Source organism: Amphiura filiformis, chromosome 4 (genome assembly GCF_039555335.1).
Source record: "Amphiura filiformis chromosome 4, Afil_fr2py, whole genome shotgun sequence".
Taxonomy (NCBI): domain Eukaryota; kingdom Metazoa; phylum Echinodermata; class Ophiuroidea; order Amphilepidida; family Amphiuridae; genus Amphiura; species Amphiura filiformis.
The window spans coordinates 22,102,378-22,128,150 of NC_092631.1; the positions used below are offsets into that span (position 1 = coordinate 22,102,378).

The window sequence follows — 25,773 nt, forward strand, 5'->3', positions numbered from 1 at the left end:
TACGATCTTATAATATGAAATTGGTTAATTTTTTTCAAACCTGATTTTTTTGCATATTTGTAATGTTTACACATGCCCCAACTTGCACCTAAATGGAATCGGCCAAATTTGTTGTCTTCGTAGGTCAACAGAGCAAAGTTCGACATATTCTCCTAATTCAAAAATTATGATAATATGTCCTCCCATAGAACTGCATGTTAAATGGCCAAAATAATCAGTGGGGTTTCTGTCAATTTACCTTGTTATTTCGACTTAAAATAGACAGCACATCTTCCCGGCAGTTATTACTAAATATTATTTCAACATCTTGAATAAAGAATAACAAAATTAAAATTTGACAGAAATCGTACATTAAGGCTTTAACAAAGAGAAAAAAAACCATGATAGATTTAAAAACCAAGTATCGATCAAGTATGGATCCATAGTCGAGACGCTATACCACTATGCTACGAGTATAAGAAGCCGTCTATTTATCATACTTATTGTTTACGGAATAAAGCGCATACAAAAGATATACTATTACTAGTATATTACCAATGAATACGTATAATCTACGATTATCAATAATGAACCCTATCCCTTAACCAGTAACCCTAATTAGTAGGCTAATCATCGCTAGTTAGCTGTACAGCGCAGAAACACGCTGCGCATATTTCATTAGGCAAAATGGGTACTTAATCGACGCTACGAAGCGAATCCCAAAACACCTATTGATCGCTATGAAGCGTTCTAAAGTGTGACAGCGGGGTGAGGGTACGGGTAACGATTTACCCGACTGTTCTAAACTCATACCGACAGAGTCTTTTTGATTGTTTTTTCTCTCACTATTAATGTTATTAACGTTTTTATGGCAGTGTGTTGAAGAATCGCTGAGAGCGTGTGTTGAAGCAGAATTCCGAATGAAGCTACGATCTACAGGCGACGATCCTAGTCAAGGATTGGCGTTTCTTCATAGCCGATATCGTGAAGATGTGGCGAAACGCTTGGGAGATTTCTCAGAACTTGTGCAAGCTGCCCCAGAATTACTACAGGAAGAGTACCGTGACCAATTGACGACACAGGACAATGAAATGGTACAAAAAATAATAATGCATAAAAGCTTTTTTCCAACTGGTTTTTCAATTTTATTTATCAATGCTTTTAATTCTTTGGTTCGGCTGGACACAAAAACTCCGTCAAGCCAAGCTACGTGTTTTCTTTGAATCCTAAAAGTCCTTTGTTCTTATTTAGCATTCCAAATGGGTTTTTATTAATGCCGTAGCTATGTTGCAGGTTGGTAGATTTGCATTAACATTTATGTGGCTTGCATCCAATACATTGTTATATTATATTAAATTATATTCATACATATTATTTAAGAATTAGAATTTTATATTACATGTATCATGCATTATATTATTCTACTTATTGGTGTAGGTCAAATTCCACTGAAAAGCTATAGAGTTATCTCCAAAGAAAAATTTAAATGCATACGTTGTAAAACTAAGTGCAAATTAAGGATAAAAATTCCATTAACTTTTTGGTCATTAGTGGAAGGAAGCCTCGTTATATTAGGTGTCTTCATAAGCTGTCGGTCTGGAATTTTCTGATTGAAAAGTATCACGAAGTTTTGAAAATGTAAATTATGTTTATATCATGAACGTAATGTTTTTACATGTTTTAAGTCATTCCATTTAGGGAATAAACATGCTTGATGTTATATAATTACATTTTTTCAGATCCTGGATGTCAAGGCTATCGAAGTACTTGTCGGAAAACATCTAGTTCCGTCAGATGAGGAAAAGTCGAAACATAGAGCGCAACGAGATTGGCTTTGTAAACTACAGAGTGTCAAAGTATTGGTGGAAAACATCATCTCGTCAGTGACTATGAACACCGATAAGGCATATGGTGACGAGTCGATGGCTACCATCAAAAGAATAAGGTACTGACTGGTGCCTCGCAACAAAATTGACATAAGAAATAGATTTTTTTTCACAAAATATTAGTTTTCACTGTCAGATATGTCCTCTTTTAGTTTTGGCCCAAACAGATGAGGCAATACAAAGACAATCTCGCTATTTAATACTAGCGCATCAAATTAACGCCAATGCGAGCTACTCCGTCGAACGTGACTCGGGTCGGTTCTCTTGATATGTCATTACCACACGCATGATGTACGTACTGACGGTGTTATGAACATCGTGTTCGTCATGTTCGTTCGAATACTATTTCCATCGTTATACTTAAACGTTGTTTCATACGTTTTATTCAAAATATCGGATTTTGTCACAACTACAATACATAAAGGGTTGATCTTTGCAGGTTATATTAGTTTAGTAAAATACATTACAATCGTGTAAAAAAATGAAAAGCATTCAGCTGCCTCAGCAAATATTACAATATGGCTTTAAGTTGTTTTTAACATGATGATGTGAACTTTCATTGCTTTTTCAACAAAACATACTTTCCAATTCTACACTGGACAATACTAACAGCTTACACACTAATATGCACAGTAATTTAGCTATATTTAGCATTGATTTTCCTTAAAACTATTCATTTTTTCCCGCTTTTTTATGGTAACTTTTCTATAAACTTTTGCAGATCTTTTATTCTATAAACTGTACACGTGATTAAAAATTGAGGACGCTATTTATTAACATACTATGTTAAACACATTGAACACATTAAACTTGTGGCATATTTTAATGTATGTTTGCTTATTAAAATAAGGTGTTTTTTTTTTTATACTTATAGACCTGCGTGGCAGCGACTTCGAGTTTTGGAGCTGTTTTATGAACATGTGTGTGTTGCTGATGAGCGTCTTTCACCACAAGGTCGTATGGTATGGAATGTAAGTAGATACTAATTGTTGGTAACTTGAACATGTTCTTTGAAAAGAAACCATTGTTTACCGAGTGACAATTCATTCATTCATTCATTCACTCATTTATTCATTTCAGATTTAGTTGCTTGATATATTTGCTGAAGAAAATAGTGTTTATTTAGTAAACCAATATATTTACTAAGAATCGTTGTGGATAAGATTGGATTACGGCTGTGTCACAATCCACTACTCAAAATATTTTCTATCACGCCATAGAGGATAGCAAAAACAACAATTCTTTGTTTATTCTCTAAATAAATTTCAGTTTGTGTCCGGGCTAATCTCATATAAAAGCCGTACCTTTGTAGTAATTGTAGACTCTATATACACGACTGTGCTATATCATAAACTACTGTGGCTATATCATGCATATAAGGACTGGTTATAGTAATCTGCTATGCGAAAGTATGCGAGATCACAACGATGTCATGTTTAACCACCATCTGTGACTGTTTAACAATTATAGTCTGATCATAACGTGTTTGTTTTGCAGTCGTTTGCAGGTGGTGCTGATTTGAAGAACATAGATAAACTCAAACGGCTGAAAAATGTTTTGAAGTTATCAACCGAAAATGCTGGGAAGCTAGACTTTAAGTAAGTTTAGCCGAATCTTGTTTTGTTCTTTCTCCAGTGCTTTACCCGCGTGGCATAACCAAAAGAAGGGTACACTTACCATTATTTTCCATCGCTTTTGTTCCAATTTACGTGATTTTGTAGCAAGTTCTGGCACGTCCTTGTCCTTCGTTTTGCTTACGACTCTGACACCCTGTTCTAAGACTTAATAAACAATTAACAACTATTTTGTGGTCCTTACAACAATGAACAAACCACCCTGTCCTCGTGTATTTTATTAAGATTGTCAAGAGTAAATACCCCAACTCTTTTTTATATAAAATGCAAGGTGAACAATAACCCAATAGGAATGACCATGTCAAGCACTTATAGGCAACAGGGCACTATATTAGGCACCACATTCAATTCGGTCCTATAGAACTCTCGGTGCCCGGTTAGGTACCGAAGACTCTTAACATCGCTCCCGGGAGATATAATAAATTATATCAAGCATAATAATAAGGAATTGCATAGTGTTATTGTTTTTCATTTAAAGGAGTATTTCGTGATCCTAGGATCCTCATTTTATGACATTTTTCAGTACATATCCACGAAAAAAGCATATTGCCAAAATTTCAGTTGATTCCGATTTTGCGTTTGCGAGTTATGCATGATTATGTGTATTACACTGCTCCATAGACAATACGTTGTAATTTCGTTCTGGTGCACCAGAACGAAATTCAAATTCACGATATCTTTGCTAAACGAATTAATCTGCAAGAAATATTTTGTACATAAACATTATTTAGCCAGAGTATTCCAGTGATATAAAAATCTCAACTTTTTTTTAGAAAAGGGGGGGGGGATGAGGCTGTGGATCACTAAATGCCCTTTTAAATAAAAATAAAAAACGCACTATATAAATATTCAGGGTACGATAAAAAGTGTCATCGGTACCTCATCGGGCACCGGTAGCGCTATAGGACCAAAATAAATGTGGTGCCTTAACAATCCGTATGAGCTAATCAATGGTTCACAGCAGGAGAGTGACAAGAACCCTCTGCTAAATCTCAAAAGATGTTGACGTACACGGGTCTTGAAGAATTGAGCCCCATAATCGTGGATCTCTCCAACTACACAGTCCGGGATTCCATTCCAAACATGTACTGCAACATGGACAAAAGTTCTGCCTGTTGACAAGGTTCTTGAGACTGGCTCAGTCAGTGCATGACTTGGCATAGACAGACTAGTGCGGGTGGCTCGTCTGATCACGTAAGGCTTGGGCAGCAATGCTTTCAAGACTGGCGGGCACAAGCTGATGTGCATCTTGTAAAGCACCCGTGTGCTGCGCGGATAAAAACTTTAGGGAACAAATTAGACCACTACTTATACTGCTGCTTATGATGACTATGAAAGGAAGAAGAAAAAGACGAACAGTTGACTTGATCTGTTTTATAGACTTTAAATCCAATTGACTTCCTCTGTTATTATAGACTAGGAATCCATGAATCTTGCGGGATATGCAACCCAAACACCAGCATTGATATCGTCGATCCGGTCGTCCTTCCATGTGAACACGTGTGGTGTGAAAAATGCATTCGAAAATCGATAGACGAAGGCCGCCGGACGTGTCCAAAATGTTCTCAAATAGTACCAGAAGAATTCCAACCGAATTCGACACCTGCGAATAAGTTAGTATGATATTTATTTATGTAACCCATCCATTTGTTAATTTTATTTATTTAGTATTTAGTATTATTTTTATTCTATATATTTGTTTACAATTTTCAATGATTTTAAAGAAATGACTTCTTGAAAGTTTTACCGACTATATATTTTTGTATCTTAAGTCCGATGTTTTTGGACACAACGTAGCAAAGTGAGTTGCACAGTTTTAGTTCCAGTTAAATTAGATTTAATTTACAAAATATATATTTTTGTAATATACATGTATTGTCTTTTATGGATATGATCCAATATAATCTGATTGGTCACTGCTTAAAATCATGACAACCTTCTTGATTACTAATTTATTTGCTTCTTGTTTAGTGCGGCTCAGAAAAAGTTCAAAGTTTTCAAACGAAATCGCAACACGTTCTTTTTCGAGATCGTCTCCCAGTTGTGCTTTGCTGACAGTAAACCTCCAGATGACAAAGTGGTACGTGGACTACTAAAATATGTCACTGGACAAGTGGTGTCAACCAATCATCAGGAAGTCTTGTTTGATGTAGATGCAATAGACCAGGACTTCACAACGCGATCTGTGATACTACAGCTTATGCTACAGTCATGGTAAGCAAACAAATGTGTTTATGATTCAATATTATATGGAGTCACTGATCTGGCGCTCACAGCTGTTGATCTTTGGCAAGGTGGATGACCCACAATCATCCGAAGTTGTAAAGATACTTCACACAAAACTATAGCCTACTGCATTGTTGATGATGATGTCATTCGTTTTCGTATTTTTTGGCAAGATTAGAATTATTGAGACGTACCAGTTCTCTATTGTGTTTGATAATGAGGCATAACTTGTATTACCAACCGCTGTAGTCTGTTAAGGCATCATGCCAGTCAGAGTATTAGGCAGGCAGGCGGATGGGCTGTAGAGTACGCGATACTGTTTTTATCCGGCGACCTGCCCAGCTTGCTCTACCATGTGCAGCTTGCTCTACCATGTACTAGAAGAAATTGGAATTATCATTTCAAGTGTGACAGTGCATTCAAGGCTATGTATGTGAGGTGAACAACATTTTTATTGCAGCAAAGTAAGTTTAAACAGTCATTCAACACAACAATTATCGAGACTAACCTCAATATTCGACATGTAACACGTGTCTTCATCAGGAGAACTCCAAGGATGTTGTGAAGGAGTTGACTTCACGATTGACCTGAGATGACCTTAGAGATCCCGACACTGTACACTTCGAGATCCCGACACTGTACACTTCATTGTTTAGACCTAAGGTCATCTCAGGTCAATCGTAAAGTCAACTCCTTCACAACATACTTGGAGTTCTCCAGATGAAGACATGTGTTACATGTCGAATATTGAGGTTAGTCTCGATAATTGTTGTGTTGAATGACTGTTTAAACTTACTTTGCTGTTTGAATAACCAACACGTATGAACATTCACTCGAACATTTTTATTGTTTATTCCTTTTAAAACAGTGGCGACAAGGTAGACAGTTTCATCGATAACTTCTTAAAAGAATACCAACACGGCAGATCCTTTTATTCAGGAGAAGAAGCAATGACTGTATGCCTCATGTATCTGTATACAATTGAGGTACGCACCTTTGTTTTGTTTATTGCCCCCCTCTTCAGAAGTATTTAAGTTTATTCCTACTTGCTCAAAGCATTCATTGCCAATTTAATTACACAATTGGATGGGGTTCTTTTTTATGGGCCCTTAAGCGCCCTTTCCAGCCTTCTCTGATTTTCATCTCCACAGACTTTACATGTAAAATGAAAAGGTGCATGAAAAGAACCACATTCAAGTTTGTAATAAAATTTTGCAGGAAAAAATGCTTCTTGAGTAAGTACATTAGGGTGATTCACAAAAAATGAAATTGGTATTTTTCAACGGGACACCCCCTCATTTTGTTCATTTTGGTAATAAAATCATACCTGCAAAATATGAAAAAAAAAAAGAATTCAAAAAGTTTAGGGGTGCTACCGGTCAATGAACTTTTGTACACAAAGTCAATGGGATTTATGAGCCATTTTCTTTACAACACAAAAGAGCCATGTTAATTTTCCCTGATTGTGCCAAAAATATTTGATCATAGTGTGAGTTATGTCCTTAAAATAAATGCTAAAGAAAATTGTAAAAATATTAACCCGCTTTCCAGATAATTGCATTTTTGTGAAAACTGTTACATTTGGGGCAAGGCAGTTGCTGGAACAGCCAAAATATTATGGTACTTGGCTAATATAAAGTTGTGTTTATGGGGCTCTAGTTCTTTTTTTATTCTTTAAATGTATGTAGGTTTGTAACTGTAAATTATGTTATTCAAGTGTTGAATGTGTGTAGGTTTGTAATTTTATGTAAGTGTAGTGTAATGTTTAATGTGTAATCCAGTAGTAAATGTGTCTTAGCCACTCTAGCTCTTGTCACAAGTACCTTGCACAAGGTGTAGTTTTGAACTGGCCACTATCCAATGTTGTGACCCCAATTTATATACATTTCTTTTCAGCCATGGTGAATCTAATCCTTCCTGTGGTCATTCAATTCAAACAATACAAATCTTCATCAGGTATGGCCATAATGAGCACCCCTGATACAGATGTATGGATTTTGATAGTTACTATTACATAAGATTTCAAAAGCTGGTGTCACCATTGGGGTAAACTAATATGTGAAGAATTTTAATCTTAATCAACAGTTCAGTTCAATAAGGTATAAATTTGGGGTGCCTGGTGGGATTCGAGGGGATATCCCAGGGTATTCTTTTCTTGAGCTACACTCCCTCTGTCACTTTTGAAACATTTTTTATTATTACAGTCAACTATGAACTTTAATTTGGTAAAAACCCATGTTTTCACAAAGTTAGGTATATCATTGAACATTTACTTCAGTTTTGCAAGCCTGGTAGACTTTTTAGGCCCTGAAATAAGCGTTTGAAATTTTTGTCAAAAATCCCATTGACTTTGTGTACAAAAGTTCATTGACCGGTAGCACCCCTAAACTTTTTGAATTTTTTCATATTTTGCAGGTATAATTTTATTACCAAAATGAACAAAATGAGGGGGTGTCCCGTTGAAAAATACCAATTTCATTTTTTGTGAATCACCCTAAAGTACATGGGCATTGTATGTTACTGGTGACTAGTATGTATGATATTTCAAAAATGTCCATCTGAAACATAGGTCTATGTATATTATAGGAGTTCTTATATTTCTAATACCAAGAACTCGTAAAAAAGTATTTTACCTTTTCTTTTGGCCTTTAATATCGTATTAATTTGGTACATTATAACAATCGTCATCAGCATCAGTAAAAGTATTCGTCATATTAATAAAATATTACAAAACCATCTTTTAAACAGAATTCCTTGCTCTCTGAAGATGCCAAGATGATATCTGCAAAGGATGACCTGATTGGTGCCATTGCTTACCTGAGAAGTGCGAAGAAGTTTTTGACCATCTATGCTGAACAGATGCCTGTCATCAGCATTGCATTGCTAAGAGCAATAGCGCAGGCACGATATGGCCTCATCGTGACATCTCAATATATCTACGACATGGCACAATACAAACCCAAACTTCAGGATGAAAGGGTGAATTAAAGAATTGACAATTAATACCCTAGCATAACAGTAATATTTTGTTTGAATAAACATGATAGTACGTCATTTTATATTTGATTATAAATTCACGAACAATGCATTCAGTATTCAGAGGCACCACCCCGGCTGAAATACCGGGACAAACGTTATAATGTGCCTGTTCTTTATGGTTCGGTTTTAGGCAACAATTGTCCTAATATTGACCCATGTTTTCCATCGTTGTGATTTGCGCATTGCCGAATAATGTGTTGCAAAACAGCTTGTCTGGGCAATGTATACATTCTAATTTCAAGGAGCTTCGCAAGGCACTGACCCCTCTACCCCATTACTTAATCTAGCGGTGGCTTTAATAGGAAAGATACACAGTTTTCCAAAGTATTACAATGATATAATAACATCCATTCTCAAAGGTACTATCACCCCAGTGGCCCATCTCCTTGCAATAGAAACTGCGCAACATAACGTTGCGCAAGCCAGTGCTCTTCTTGCAATGTAAACCGTGTAAAATAGCATCGCACAAGCCAGTGACCTCCGTGCAATACAAACCGCGCAAAATAGCTTACGACACGTTAGGCGATCTGCTTGTTTCTACTGATTGTGCGTATTTCGTATTTAAAATTAAAAAGAAAATTGGTCAAGTTTAGGTATCAAAAAAATTCAACAACCTTTGTCTTTACAATGAATGATGAATTCATACTGCGTGCAAATTAGTTTATGGGTAAGATATTTCATATTAAAGTTGTAAAGAGATTTTCTACAATGCAAAGCCGTTTTCGTCATGGTCGCTAGCAATTCATTATAGGTTATATACCACTAATAGGCCTGGGCGATCTTAAACGACTGCTTTAAAATCACCGAAATTGGCCATGCTTTATGGCCAAAAAAGTACATTTTGGGTTTTGATGCTTCGAGGTATATCGTCGGCAGAGTGCTACACTATCGTAAGTGCAGTTTGGACAGTTTTGCAGGAGGAGCATTTTTGTGTTTAGGGTAGCCGTTTGTTTCCAAATAGCCATAAAAGGACATGGGAATGTAAAGCAATTTAATTTTAATAATATAAACTATATAAATGGTGTTAAAGTTAATAAATCGATGAATTATTTACTGATTTAGATGTCGTAAGTGCCACATACGATAGTGTTACACTCAAATAGAAATGAGTGTGGGGTAGAGATAGTGTTGCACTCAAATAGAAATAAGGGTAGAGTGCAACACTATCGTATGTGCCACATACGATAGTGTAGCATGCATTGCTTAATTAAGATATGCATAATATCGGCTTTAATATCCAATATTTTGTCATTTTATGTTTGTTAACAAGTGTTAATTTATTTTGGCACATAATATTTACAATAGCAAGACACCTTTTGCCGTAATGTTATCTCTCAAGATTTATTACTGAATCTAAGACTAAAAACACCAGATTTTTCGTCTCTATTACCAGTCATGGGAGCTATGAACTTAGTCAGCATGGCGACAACGCATACAGCCGTCAGCGTCACAGCTAGTGATGTGTTAGAGACTGTTTTGCACTTACGATGGTGTAGCATTCCGTGATTTTGTTGTTTAGGCCCAATAAAGTAGCGTATGTGGCACATACGATGGTCTTGCAGCAAATGAAAAACAAAATTAGCGTGCAAGACTATCGTAAGTGGCACATACGATAGTGTTGCATGCATTAATTAAAATTGCATTGCACTTACGATATTTGTTTTTGTTAATTAAAAAATAATTAAGCAATTTTGAAACTTAAAACCTGGTTTAAAATGTGCGTTTTTATATAGCCTTCCATAATTCGTCAAAATCTCATTTTGGCCAAAAATGTCACTTACGATAGTGTAGCACTCTGGCGACGATATTTGTTCTCAATATATTTTGTTGTTGTTGTAATATTACCAAAATTCATCAATGGCATCGGTTTCTAGTAGATATTCGCCCTACCTAACTGTAACTTTCAGCTTCGGGGGCGCATTGCCATTTTAAGGTGTTTACGGTTCAGTGCGTTAAAACAAGAAAAGTCTCACGTCAACCTATGTTGAGTTCTTGATCATTTGGTATCTAAATCATCTATTTTCTCCTGATATTGGCGGCGTTTAACTGCGTTTAACAACCCGCACCATACCTTTTACTCTCTTTTTTTTTCAATTTGAATAGATCAATCGCTTGATCGAAGAAGCTCAGACTTTCTGCATGGAATCGATATGTCAGCAAGAAGCGCATCTGTTTTTGCTGAAGCAGTTATGTCATACATATAGCACCAACACATTGAGTGATCTTAGTTGGCATCCGAGCCTCAGTTGGGTTCTAAACGCAGACCTCAAAGGACGGGTAAGTCAGGGTAGGGACCGAGGAAAAAGCATGGTCATCAGACATATTTCCTGGTTGGCATAGGAACACAACCCAAAACGCTGGTATAACTTTAATGTACATTTCCGTTTCGATATCAACCAAACTATTTTTGCCTCCATTGTATCAATCACAACTGCACCTGTACAAAACTAATTCAAGTGGCTTTATCTGCAATAACTCGGATAGTTGCCTGAGTTTGTAAAAACAAGTTGTAATAATTGATGTATTCCACATTCCAGAAAAATACAGCACTAATTTTTTGAAATTAAAAAATATATCGTCGGTCGCAACACATAGTGGCGTAGAGTGATTTTCAAAATTTTCCGTTTCACATAGTGGCGTATAGGTTAAGAGCTAGCTATTATCCTATACTATTTATTCCTTGTTAAATATTAAAGATACAGTTTAATAGTGTGAACCTTAATCTTCAATTACAAATGGAATCGGGCCACTGGCAGATAACAGTGGAGGAATATCGACTCCGTTACTAGTAGCATATCCTTCAAAATCTTTTTAATCGGAAACGTATTTTGTCCTTCACGTACGCCACTATGTGTTGCGACCGACGATATTATCCTGTTTTGCCAAATGAAACATAGCTAAATCCTAATCCATTAGTTAGTCCTAACTGGCAATAAAAGTCAAATTTTAATATTTTTTGCAATTTGAGGTAAAATGGTACAAAAACATGCAATTTTGCATGTTTTCTTACTATTGCAGTGACAAAATTGTAGGACTTGGCACAAGTCTAAGCATTCAAAATCTTGAGTATAGGCCACGAGTTAGCTCATAATTTTAATATTTTATGTTATTTTTGCTAATTGGTTATGAAAAAGATTGGAAAATGTGTTTTCCAAAAATTAGAATGCATAACTTGAAATTACTCTTTGTTCAAGTCTTCGGGCCTGATTGTCACAGAATTCAAAAAGGTCGAAAAACACCCTAAAAATATTTTTGGCCCTTATTTCCCAAAATTGACCAAATGTTTAAATTTGACTTTTATTGCCAGTTAGGACTACCTAAAGGATTAGGATTAAGCTATGTTTTATTTGGCAAAAACCGGATAATTTTTTTAATCCAAAAAAATTAGTTCTGTATTTTTCTGGAATGGGGAGTAATTATTGCTTTTTGGGTGGGTGCGGCGTGCCGCACCCACCCTGTATTCTCTGACTATTGACCTACTTTTTCACATACCGCAGTGTTGAGAAAATATTCGTGCCGGTTATATCCCAAACACCCACAGAGGTGATAGTTTACGGCGAGTTTTGTAATTATTACTTGATTTTGATATGTAATTAATACGATAAAGTCGTCATAGGCAGTAATGTGTTTGTATTAAAAGAAATAACAAAATAATTATTTAAGTAATAGAAATACTATTTGGAAATTGCAGCAAGATTTGCAGATGTTTTTATTTGAACAGTACCAGTTCACCAGTTTTGCTAGTTTTCCTAATCTTTGGGCTAAATTAATAGCATCGTGAAGGTCATATATATCATTTTATACTGACAGCTTCGGCATGTACTTAAATACAGCTTGTATGTGCATTGTGTTCAGTGTGTACATAGGCTATTTACTTTTCAAATCTTGTGACAAATAGTGCTTGGTGATGCTTGTATAAGGTATTATAGACAAATTATTAGAATGCATGTGCACCAGTAGAAATGGCCCAGGTTGAATAAAATAAATAAACATATGAAGGAATATTTTATTCCCTGGATTATTTTTGTTGGGACAAAATAATGATATAGTTTGACGCTTTGAAATACAGTTATGTTAATCATAATAAAGTTACAAAGTTAAAAAATAATATCGAAATATTGTAAAATCAAACATTTCCCCTCATAAGTTGCAATACAACATATTGAGGAAATTGATATGACAGATTTTTAAACTTTGATATGGAAAGATACCTCAGCCCTGTTGTCTCACCAGAGAAGATGAGCAGAAGTCTTTCTATCTGATGATAAAAAAAAAACTCTAGGTATATGATTACGAAAATGTTTTAAATAACTATTATCTACAAAAGTTTTATAACCATGTTTTATATAAAATGTTAACATAAAACGTCTTGTGTTATGATGTGAAGGGTTAATATAAAAACAGGGAAAATCTGTTCCAACTGACCAGCAGAGAACAAAGGATAAACAATAGATAAAAATCAGGGAAAATATGACACAACCTCCAATGGGAGAATAACAAACGTATACACGTATAAAGTTAAAAACTCTTTTAACTTTGTTTATACGTTTTGTGTTATTCCCCTATTGGAAATCGATGTCGTGTCATATTTTCCCTGTTTTTAATTGTGAATTTGACTTACTCATTCTTTCATTTCTCTTGGCAATTTTTCGTTTGCCCACCCTATTCCTTTTAAAGGAATTTTTATTAGGTTTAATAACTTATTTAAGTTGTAATTACTCAATGCAATAATTGAGGCAACATGTTATTGAGTGATATGGTAACTTCAACGTGTCACTAAATCTAGTTTCATTGCGAAGAGTGATTTAGAAAATGGGATTTGCGCTCAATCGGTAATGTGTGTCTTGGTCCATTGTCCATGGTGAGCAGCGATTTGTAGTAAGGTACGATGACACCCGTGGGTTTGGCTATTACCATTCCACTTAAATCACTTGTTAATTTTCTTTCTTATTGTAAAAACTACTATTATCTTTATGTCCTTTCTAACAGATGCAACGAGTATTCGATGGATTCGTTGTTACTGGTGAAACGTACACGAACATGCGAGACGCTCTTTACCAGTCTGTGTCAAATGTGAACGTGGTGCAAATTCAGCCATTTATTGATGCAGCCCAGGTTTGAACATCAATGGGTCTTTATAATTATTTTAAAGTGAACGTTAATTATTGGTCAAACGAAATCAATAAAGAATGTGCAGATAATCACTATTTGGGCTTGAAGGTTAAAAATCAGGATTTAATTTGGGTGAACTGTTCATTCAATAACGTTGACTTCGTCGAATTATGTAAAGTAATTACGTTAAAGTAATTTAACAACCTTTTTTCTTTTCATAAAGATATGTTTACTCTTAATTGTTTGTAGGCTTTGGTGTGCTCAGACAACCAAAAGGAAGCAGTAGTGTTACTAGCAATATTTAGAGAGGTTACCCTGTCCAATGCTTCGTTAGACACAGAAATGCGAACAACAGAAAAGGTAAAATTTTCGTAATTTGTGTTGTATTATATTAGTATAATTCATCCAATATAGGTATTGGTACTTTTGCGAACACATTTGGTGCCTGTTGTTTCCAATGAGAATTATATGAGTGAAAGAGGTTGCAAAGATTGGGTTGTAGATAATTATCTTTATTTAGTTGCTTAACAAGCATTCGGACATTGTCCTTCATCAGATGAAACCAACGCATATACAAAAACAGCAACAGTATACATATCCTGATAAAGGTCAACGACGGAAAGTTTGTGAAATATCTAAATAAAAGACTGCGATTACCTGCAACCATGTTTTGTTGCTTCTCAACATCTACTTTCATTTGGTATGGTTTTATACCATTTCATTGGTTTGGTCTACTGCCTATTTAGTATTATTGGTTATTGTCCTTCTGTTTCTGTTATTTTTCAGATGAAGGAAACCCTAACGAGGGTCATCCGTGGTGGACCATACGAAAACAAGGTCAGTATGATTATTGGTATGATGATAATTATTGCCATAATAATTTGGATTAACATCACTCCCGTCGATCATCACCATAATCAACATCGTCATCATTATCATCATCTTTGAAGTCGGAAAAGATAGTGTACATGCCGACATTTTCATGTAACCATTTTACGCTTCACATTAGTGATTTTAATCTAAAATATTAATAAAATATACGGGTATATTACTTAAACCGTAAGTGGTCCTAACAGAAAAATGACCAACCAAACTTTGATCTCAAATCGGCCAATACAATAAATATAGGACTTTCCACATTGATTTAAAATGCACATGTTGTCGTGGAAAGTACACGCGCTATTTATTTTGAAAGCCTTTCTTTGTGGAGATCAGCACATTTGACGCGGCGAGCCACGGCACTGGTTAAAAGTAATGAGCTTAAATTTATGGAATTGGGAATATTAAACATATACTCTTTACATTTTTAATCTATAGGAATTTGGTTATCGGTTAGTTCGAAACCTGCTTCACGTAGAAGGGAATTACAACCTTGTCGTGGCACCCAAGCAGTCATACGACCATCAGATGATCATTGCAGTAGTGGTTCATTCATTGATGTCCATTCAGTGTAGCCCAAAGGATTACCTACGACAGCCACTACAGAAGTTGCTACTGGAGCCACGAGAGATGAGAGTAAGAGTATTTCTTTAAACTTTACTTAAGAGACATGTAAAACAAAGAGCCATTATTAAACAAGTTTTATTAAATGAATTCACAATTTAAAACAATTATTATGACGATTGAAATTTACTGATACGTGCCGTGTTAATACCAGGAGTCCTCTTTTTATATAGCAAATTGCATCTTAACTCAATTATTCTAATTTACATTTTTTTATCTGCTCTTAGCGGTCAAAGCTGCTTACCAGTATTCCTGAAACTGATGAAGATCCTCAGAATTCTTTATTGCAATTGATAGTGTACGCAATTGCACTCGGCTCTTCTGTCGACAACCCGAGAGTAAGTGGAATTTGTATTATTTATATAGACAAAAATACTGGTAATTCGTCACAAATGTCAGCATTTATTATCTTCTCTTTGTTCTGAATTTTTACACATTTGCAAAATAAGCGTTCATAAAACATAAGCTTGAATAAATTGCGGGGAATATGAATATACTAGTATCAATAAACCACCACTCTGTGATTGATAAGCTAGAATAAATTGCGGGGAATATGAATATATCAATTTGATCACGACAACGCTAATATTTTCCATAACATCTCTTATCTCATATCCCATCAAACCCATGTTGTATTACTTAATGTCGGTGGCTCCCGCGTCGACTGCGAGTTTTTAAACACATTGGTCATTTGATAATATACAAACACACGTGGTTGTTCAAAATGTGCACAAGGAAGTCTGATTCATATCATATTATCTATAGCATGTTCTGTATCTGGTTGTGAAAATCGCTGCTTTACATATTCAATCGAAAAAAATGAACTTATGTTTATCTTCAGGCGGTGCAAAACATTCTTCCACGAAGACAATCTGAAGATGTTGACCTTGGCGATTATCTATGGAAAGCCATACTTTCAAAAGTGAGACGTCTGAAAACTGCATTCCGTATGTCCGACAAGAAATGCGTCTTGTTGGTCCATTTAGTGTTGAACAAGATATTGATAACTGAGCCAATGAAGAGCACGGAAGGTAGGATACATTTCGTGGCTGAACATGGTGAAAGCCAATTGTAGATAGCGTAACCCGACCGACCCTTAAAGGCCGTCGAACCAAATCTTTAGTTTCATTTTCAGACAGAAACTCATAATAATTGTCCTCGACCAGACTTTATTTTTCAATCATAACAGGATTAAAATATTTTATTTTAGAATTGTTTTTGAAAATTCAGTTCTGATAATGCATACTTTGTGTGTGTGTTTCTTTGTTCATTTCTAATTTGACTGCTTGCATTTCCGTATTGTGTGTATTTTAAGAAAAGAATCTGAAACATCTGAACCACATATCTTGCTATTGACAACCATTATATAGCACTTTCTTTTGTTGATACATGGTTTCAATGAGCTTGTCTACTATTAGGCGACAAAAACAGTTCAACGTGCCCGACCAACCCAGAATTTGCGTTTGGGAGATTTTCTTTGTTTTAATGTTTTAATGTTGCCAAAAGTTATGCCAAATCAGCCGTTCTCGGCCCCAAATTTATTAATTTTGGATTAAAATGTTTAGAAAACATGTTTGCAAAATTGCCTGACCGACCGACCCTACTTGTAAGGTCCGTCCGCCCATAGAACAGGCGTTTCTCGTCGCCTAATATAATAGTATTTCCCTTATGGCCACCAAGAGCCTCCAATGTTGGCAATGTATATGTCGTTATGAATTCTGCAGACCTTCGAATCCGGATTCGGCTTTTGGATTAGAGAATAAGGGATCAATGCTTTATAATAGAGCGCAGCATATCAATTTAAACTGTTATCATCATCGACCGTAATGCGATGCACTGTTAGCTTACCCTGTATGCCGCCCTCTTTTGATTACTTATTACGCTGTTATCATCTGATCTCCAATAAAAAAAATTGATATGCTGCCCTCTTTTATGTAAAACATTGATCCCTTGTTCTCTAATTAAAAAATAATGCACACGTAACATGAATTTTCCAAAAGCCGCATCCGGATTCGGATTGAAAGATACATCATTAAATCGTTCGGGTATATTTAACGTCAAAAATCATCTCCAATGCAAATAGTTGTACCGAGCACTATTATCATAAGAAAATAGGCTAATAACCGTTGGAGCATGTGTGATGAAAATAAAGTAAAAATATCGTGCATTTTTATCTGCAGTTTAGAACTTCCCAGCAAACACAAACAGTTTGTCACCTTATTCGCAAAAGGTTACAGGAAAACGTATAAATGTCGCGTTATGTAAAGGTTATAAAACGTTTTCATACCATTCAAAACACTTTCTCCAAAATATAACAATGTTATTTAAATGTTGACCAAATAATAATTTGGTAAACAGTGTTTCCAATGACCTTTATAAACACGCTTTTAAAAACGTTTTGTGTTTGCTGGGCTAGAACTAATACCGGTGTGTGATTCTCTTATCGACATTATCATATGATTAATAACAATACACGAAAAACATACGAGTTTGAATTTGCACTTTTTAAACTTCCATTTCTTCTACTTATCTTCATCAAAGGAGCTTCGTTGGACACACAGCAGGAAGCAGTGTTGGACTCACATTACCACTACAAGACATGGAAGCAGAACTTCATCGCAACCTTTATCAGCCCTTTTGCAAAAGTATGTACTATACAATTCATATAAACAATGGAGTGTAGAAAGTAAATTAATGTGTTGCAAGTATCTTTAATCTTTAATCAGCCATTGTTAAAGCATTTAATTAAATTAAGTTAAAATTCACACGCCCTCGCCCGTCAAATGACGAATTCTCAGGTGTACTCGCAAAGGCTTATGGGATTTACCGAAATAGTGAATACATATATCGAGGGCTGAGAACCAAGAAGAACCCACGAATGGTTACGGCTTTCTGTTTCTCAACCCTCGATACATAAAAAAAACACCTCAGGAATCCACGTTGTAAAATGTACTCTATACCTATACAAAGTGTTTAGCTGTGTTTCTAAACCATAAAAGTGTGTACATTTAACCCAAGAATGTATTATTTGTTTGTACGTTTGGAGGGGAACGGTACTCGTATAATAATAATAATAGTGCCAGATTTATGCCACTTGCATGTTGCATTTATTTTTTCTTCATTCAAAACCCCTGCTCATTCAGCCCACATCTTGCAATCTGCCAAGTCCCATTATGCGATAAACAGTTTGCTTTCAGTAGTACAATTTTTGGAAATAATAAACCATACCACACTCGCATATTTATTCTGGTGACTTCAAAATTTGTATACCACTTCTGAGAGTACTCTAATTAATTAATAAGAATGCACGTTCCTTTTATTTCCAAATACAGGATCATGTATCTGAACATTGCTTGAAAGCCGAGCGGGACCTGCAAGCTGACGAAAAAGACGTAGTTTTACAAGTTCTTCACAAACCTGAATCACTGGAGGCCGCCACAGTGGGAGATGTACAACGACTCGCAACGTTGCCAGTAGCTTGGCAATACCAACCACGAATAAGTGTTGCCACATTGCACCAATACATGGATAGCGAACGGCAGAAAAGTGGACTGAAACAATACCAACTATTGAAGGCATTCATTCAACAGGTATACATGAAATTAAGGATTTGCATTCAAATCGCCGTTTTTATAAAGTTAATGATTTTTTATGCCAGTTTTGTCGGGAGGTTAGCTGCTCGGGTTTTCACTGATTTTACACACTCGGTCTGCTGTCATATCCGTGAATTGAAACTAAATAGTCTACCTCTCATTTCAAAATGTATTAGAAGTTGTCTCTTTGGGGTTTTAGTTGTTGAGAAAACACCATCAACACGCATGTCACAAGAAACGGCACTTTTATATTGCATTCAGATCAACGGTATGGTGTTTAGCATTAAACACTTTCCTCCTCCGTCAGGGCCGGGCACATTTGATTTTAGTGACGTGTTTTTTCCAATCCCTCATTATACCCCTCATGCAAATAAGCCATATTTTCTAAAGTGAACATGGGGTGGACATTTTTCAGTATTTTAAAATTTAGTAAGCAGCATTTGAAAAAATAGAGCATGAAATAAAATAAAAATGAAGCCTAGCAATGATTTCTGAACTGCTAAAGGTGATTATTTGCATGATTTATAACTTTAGGAGCCAATACTGAGAGCAATGATCTACTTGCCGGATATCATTCGCTTGCAACGCCTTCTAATTGAACGGTATCATAGATGTGTCGACTTATTATAAGCCAGAAAACTTTCCCCAAGTAAGTTTATATACGATTTCAATGCATACCCTGAATGCATACTGCTGAGGAGGACGCCCTCAATATTTTTTCAATAGTAAACACGATAGTAATGCATTAAAACTAACATATCCTGCAAAAATCAAGGCTTTAGTTGCTGTACTTTTTACCAGTCGTTTTATTAATACCTTGGAAATATTAGGCGTACGCCAATGTTCATAACAATGAGCATATATGCCGTGTGGGAAGGTCAAATCTAAAGGAGCGACATCAGTCACGTTCGAAGGAGTGACACGTATTGGCGACATTTTGCCTCATTTGTTGGGGTCAAAATTAAAAGATAACATGTCTTATATCATTAGTGAAGCGGGTTCTATGGTCAATGACAGTGAATGTGATAAGGAACAAGGAATATTCAATTGTAATAAATAAAGAGCTACTTACTAATGCCAGTGATGTAGGGATATACATTCTTCAGTATGTCTTAAAGCCGCCATGTAAATTTTATAGTTTAAACCAGAACATCGTTGTTGTTTTTAATTTGACATTTAGCGTATGATGCTGACGAAAAGACCCAACGACTCATGGAAAGGTTTCTAACAGCATGGAACCAAGTGATCGAAATAGAAGGAAATGAGCTAGGTAAGTTTCTTGTATTTTTCATTATATTACTTGCAAGTGTTGAAGTTTACGATTATCATGCTTGATACTTGTTTTACTAACTAAACTGTTTTGCTATCTAAACATACATAATCTAAACACAAGATAAACGCTAAACATGGTGTTTAGGATAAGTGTTTAGTATGCGTTTGATACATATTCAAAGTGTATTAACTTGTAAACCAAAGATACGGTGCTGATTTTATTTTGGATTTGTGATGTGTAACATGAAACATTTTTTTTTCCTCAAAAGGTACATGTAGATAATAATAACAGTTTGGCTAAACGCCTAACGTGTTTAAAAAGTGTTACAGCTGGCCCGGTTTACAGTGTAGGCAATTCGTTAGATCCAAATAATATGAATATATGGTAAACTTCTTCAAAATTTTAATTTTTTTTTTCTGAAAAGGTACATGTAGATAATAATTTAAATTTGGCTAAACGCCTAACGTGTTTAAAACGTACCACAGCGAGGGATTTACAGTGTAGGCAATTCTTTTACATGGTAAACTTCTAGTCGAAAAAGAAAAATTTTAAGATTCTGTTGGAGGGAAACGATTTCATCGTGCCATGCGTGTAATCGGTGAAAAATGGAGGGTTGCTTGAGTTATTGTCAATATTTTCATAAGATGCCGCCGACAATTAATTGTTCATGCTGCCTTCCTCCTGTAAATTAGGTATGTATGATACTGTGTCATCCTTGATGCCAGTGTAAAGAATTGATGTGCACACATTTTACATAAGGATGAATAGCTAAATCGTCTGTATGCAGATAGATATACCACACATTACTGGGATCAATGTTTTTATGTCATCACACACACAGCCGCTTCAGCAAGCATACCGAATGAATACAAAGGCAAGTTGGACTTCAAGAATTGCAATCTTGCCGTGTTTCTTCCTACTTCAACCGGTGATGGTCTGTGCTCTACCGAATTGGTGAATTTCCTTATTGAACGTCACAATGCATTCATCCAGTTTTACCAGGATTTGAGACAATTCCAAGGAAGGCTAGTATATTTATAATTTTATTTATTTATTTATTTATTTATTTATTTATTTATTTATTTGTTTGTTTGTTTGTTTGTTTGTTTGTTTGTTTGTTTGTTTGTTTGTTTGTTTACCCCAACTCCTGAATGCAACCCCGAAAATGATATTCAAGCGTTTATTTGTGTTAGAACCATTTTCTTTAGAATTAATGTAAATGTACATTTAACTTTAAATTAGGAGAATCATACCTCCCGGAAGTGTAACAAATTCACATCTTGTGGCTTACGATTTGAATAAGGAACTTCTACCACTTATCCATGCACATTGCTGCCATGCGCTAGAAGAAAGCTCATTGACATTTAACCTGGATAATTTAGAGCGGGCAATAGAAGACCATTACGTCAGAGGAAGACCGCTGATTACAAAGAGAGTAGAGGAGTTGATTTTCCGAGAAGGGGCTCTTAGCAATAGGGTATTCCAAGGAATCAGAAAGAGCGTAAAACCTCAGGTAAATATAGTTTTTGTAATTATATATGTTAAGTTTTGAGGATTACACATAATTGGTTTTCAATAACATAAGTTACATAAACTCGAAAGGCTCGTTAAAATGATAATTGTGGTACACGGGAGTGTTGGATAGTTATCATTTGGCTATTCAAATCAACAACTCTAGAGGGTGTCCTTTTTCGACTGGTTAAAAGTTTCAATGTCATATCAGTAAAATCAGGAGGGGTTAAGCCGATTATAAGCTTCAGGCCATCTATGTGTCGATATAAGCCATGCAGCTGAAATTTTATAATCGTGATAGTTAGAAGTTTCAGTCAGTCGGACTTCAATCTTCTTGTTCTCATGAATTGAAAGCAATTGAAGCAGCTAAAGGTGGTCAAACCTTATTTGGCAATTTGTATATTCAAGCTTGAAACGATCTCGACATTGAATTTTAACTGACCTTTATACTGGCACTAATATATTATGCTTGCCTTTGAAGCTATTAACATGCTGCAACTGGATTTTTTACTAGCCTGATTGGGTACTTTTTACCTTTAACTACTCGTATTGTACTCGCCAATCTCCTTAACAGATAAAACTAATTTTTTAACAGGAGGCATTGTCCATCGCTCTACGCAAGGATATTTTGTCCGAACTTACTTCCATCACGGCTCTTCGTGACTGCCTTACTGTGTCAGAGACTGTTATTGGATTCCTCGCCTCGACAGGTGGAGACCCAGAGATGTACATTAAGGATTATCTGGAAAATGTGTTGAATCTGCCTAAAGAACAACAATTGCAACTCAATCCCAAGGTATGTAGTATGCACGTGACAAGCTAATATCGTAATTTAAATGCTGGCTTCACATGTACGCTGGGAATGTACGTCGCTTTTTTGTTTCCTAATACCTGATACCAAATTACGGTTGATTTATGCGGTAAGATTTTGGTTGCGTCTTCCATAGGTTATGGACTGATTTTCCCTAAAAAGGTGTCGTGGTTATAAATGTAACTTCTGGACATAAAAGTGCTAACGCCTGTTGAAAATTGCAATTGTCTCGTAGATGAAAGTTAACTTCCATTTAAGATATAAAAATGTCAAAGCCATTTGAATCTTGTAAAAAATTAAGTTGTAAATTGTAAATCAAAGTCGGGTTGACGCTTATGGAATTTATCTTGCATCACTGACACTGCCTTTGAATCCAGTTAAATGGGATTGGACCACACATATCAAAAAAGTCCCTCAGCTAGCATCGATTTAATCACCCCTCGGGTTCCAAAATTCTGACTGAGTCAATCTTATTCAGAATTTTCCACAGAATTCAAAAATCAATTTCTTACTCGCCAAAGCGCTGGCCATGGGGGTGAAAATTTCACTTTTTTACCAAAAACCTCCATTTTAATAGGAAAATCCTCAAAATCAGTATTTTAATTATTTCATTAGTATTTGGTAAGCTTTTGATGTCTTTTTGGTGTCAAATTAAAGCTACGCAATTGTTCCGGACAATCAATTTGAAATCTTTTTCATATAAGGTAATATTAATGTTGAAAAAAGACAAAATTTGGGCAAAAATCATGTTTTTTAATCATTTTTAATACTTTTTCGTTTTGAAATCTCTAATGTGACTTAAAATACAACTTTGTGTGTTTAGCCTAAGAGACAATATTCTTCTGATTACAAAAATGTATATTTTTCAAAAAAATAGTGAATTTAAAGGTAAGAAATGCATTTTTTACCAAAAACCTCCATTTTAAAGTAAAATTCTAAAAATCAGTATTTTGACCATTTGCTCAGTATTTGATGAGCTATTGATGTCTTTTTGGTGTCAAATTAAAGCTACGCAATATTTCTTGACAATTATTTGTAATATTTTTCACATAAAGTCATTTAATGTTGAAAAAAGACAAAATTTATGAAAAATCATGTTTTTTATAATTTTTATCAATTTTTGTTTTTTCAAATGTTTTCAAATATTTATGTCACTTAAAACACAATTCTGTATAATAAGCCTGCAAGACAATATTGTTTTGATTACAAAATGGGTTTTTTCCCCAAAAATAGTGAATTTAAAGGTAAGAAATGCATTTTTTACCAAAAACCTCCATTTTAAAGTAAAAATTCTAAAAATCAGTATTTTGACCATTTGCTCAGTATTTGGTGTGCTATTGATGACTTTTTGGTGTCAAATTAAAGCTACGCAACATTTCTTGACAATTATTGGTAATCTTTTTCACATAAAGTCATTTAATGTTTAAAAAAGACAAAATTTGGGCAAAAATCATGTTTTTTATAATATTTTTGAATTTTTGGTTTTTCAAATGTTTTGAAATATTTATGTCACTTAAAACACAATTCTGTATAATAAGACTAAAAGACAAGCCTAATATTCTGCAGATTACAAAAATATGTCTTTTTTCATGAAAATAGTAAATATAAATGTGCGAATTGGATTTTTACCAAAAACCCCATTAAAAAATTCTAAAATCGGTATTGTGACCATTTTATCAATATTTGGTGAGCTATTGATGTGTTTTTGGTGTCAAGTTAAAGCCATGTAACTGCTCATGACAATCAAATGTAATCTCTTTCACACGAAGTACTACTTATGTTCAAAAATACCAAAGTTGGGCAAAATCATGGTTAATAACTTTTGTTTCTTTTAATGTTTTTGAAACATTTAATGTGATTTGAAGCATAATTTTGTATGTTTACCCTAAGAGGCATTATTCTTTTGATTGCAAACATATCTTTTTCATGAAAATAGTGATGCAAAGGTGAGAAATGCATTGTTTTAAACCAAACACCCTCATTTAAAAGGAAAATGCCCAATATTGTTATTTTGACCATTTTTAGGCTGAAAGATTCGAGCCAGGTATACCAACTTGGTGTGGGGAACAAAGACAAAGACAAGATAAAAAAACTAATGCAGTAGGTAAACCAGAATGGTGTACATGCACTGTTACGTCTGCATTAGAAAAAATCCAAAACCACAGGGATGGTAGACAAAGTTAACAAAAACTTTTAGGCTATTAAGTAAGCTATTGATGTCTCTTGGAAGCACATGATGTCACATGAAAGCCATATAGTTGTTCCTGGCAATACATTTGTAATATTTTGGATTATGAAGTACTTAATCTAACTACCAAGTTAAAAGTCCATTATACTTTAGAATAATTTGACAAGGGCAAAATAAAAATCATGGAGTTTACTGCAGAAACCAATTGCGAGTTGCACCAACACCAACCCCATAGGTCAACATTGTTGGTGGCCATGATGGGTTATCATTTTAAGTATGGATCTACGTTTAGCTTTGGTCATTCAGTTAGTATGTCTGAGATGAAACCATAAGGGGGTTCTACTAGTTCAGGACCCTATGACGTGTCAGTGGAACCCTGGTACAACATCGTGACAGATAGTAAGCGTCACTTATCTGCCTTCTAATATCTTCATGACATTGTCATCTACATGTACACTCTCTACCAGCAAGGGAAGATCCGCCAAATGAGCTGCGCTAATACGTGCAGGGATTGACAGAACACTGGTGCATCAAATGTCATGAACTGGGTGCTGGTCTATGCAAGGAGAAGTCTAAACACATTCACAGGACCCCCCCCCCCCAGTGTAAAAACTAGTCATCACGACTGTAGTATGCTCCAAGGAATAGGAGTACTAGACCAAGTAAAAACCACAATATCAATCTCATTCTTGAATCGGTGATTATAAGACGCAACCACTTCCATAGAAACACCGACAATGTTGACCAACTGGTCAACATGTGCCAGGAATACAACCTTAGACCTGCCAATATGAGATTTCTCCAGCCCAGAAACTGTCTTTGGGCTTGGTGTCATCCAGCTGGATGGATGCACATGGGACCACATTCTATTTTACAGCAAGTTATAGTGTGAGTAATGTTCCTACAATACAGTAGAATTGGATTCCGACCAATGTATCATCAGTATCCTATACTTCTTACCAGTCTGCGAACTAGCAAAAGGAAGCCTGCCAAAAGACACAAGTTCAACTGAATGGA

At 35.3% G+C, this 25,773-nt stretch overlaps 1 protein-coding gene across 1 annotated transcript in view; it reads left to right on the plus strand.

Moving 5' to 3' along the window:
• Window positions 1-20,242, plus strand: part of LOC140150698 (E3 ubiquitin-protein ligase rnf213-alpha-like) — a 99,581-nt gene extending 79,339 nt beyond the window's left edge. The window contains exons 28-46 of the mRNA XM_072172780.1: window positions 855-1,073; window positions 1,719-1,924; window positions 2,740-2,836; window positions 3,363-3,463; window positions 4,915-5,112; window positions 5,471-5,713; window positions 6,594-6,711; window positions 8,474-8,704; window positions 10,868-11,041; window positions 13,754-13,879; window positions 14,126-14,236; window positions 14,663-14,713; window positions 15,194-15,391; window positions 15,607-15,717; window positions 16,221-16,410; window positions 17,921-18,024; window positions 18,712-18,969; window positions 19,507-19,621; window positions 20,153-20,242. Coding sequence (XP_072028881.1) covers window positions 855-1,073; window positions 1,719-1,924; window positions 2,740-2,836; window positions 3,363-3,463; window positions 4,915-5,112; window positions 5,471-5,713; window positions 6,594-6,711; window positions 8,474-8,704; window positions 10,868-11,041; window positions 13,754-13,879; window positions 14,126-14,236; window positions 14,663-14,713; window positions 15,194-15,391; window positions 15,607-15,717; window positions 16,221-16,410; window positions 17,921-18,024; window positions 18,712-18,969; window positions 19,507-19,602 — 2,832 coding nt within the window. The 3' untranslated portion in view covers window positions 19,603-19,621; window positions 20,153-20,242. The remainder of the gene's footprint in view (window positions 1-854; window positions 1,074-1,718; window positions 1,925-2,739; window positions 2,837-3,362; window positions 3,464-4,914; window positions 5,113-5,470; window positions 5,714-6,593; window positions 6,712-8,473; window positions 8,705-10,867; window positions 11,042-13,753; window positions 13,880-14,125; window positions 14,237-14,662; window positions 14,714-15,193; window positions 15,392-15,606; window positions 15,718-16,220; window positions 16,411-17,920; window positions 18,025-18,711; window positions 18,970-19,506; window positions 19,622-20,152) is intronic.
• Window positions 20,243-25,773: the final 5,531 nt, after the last annotated feature.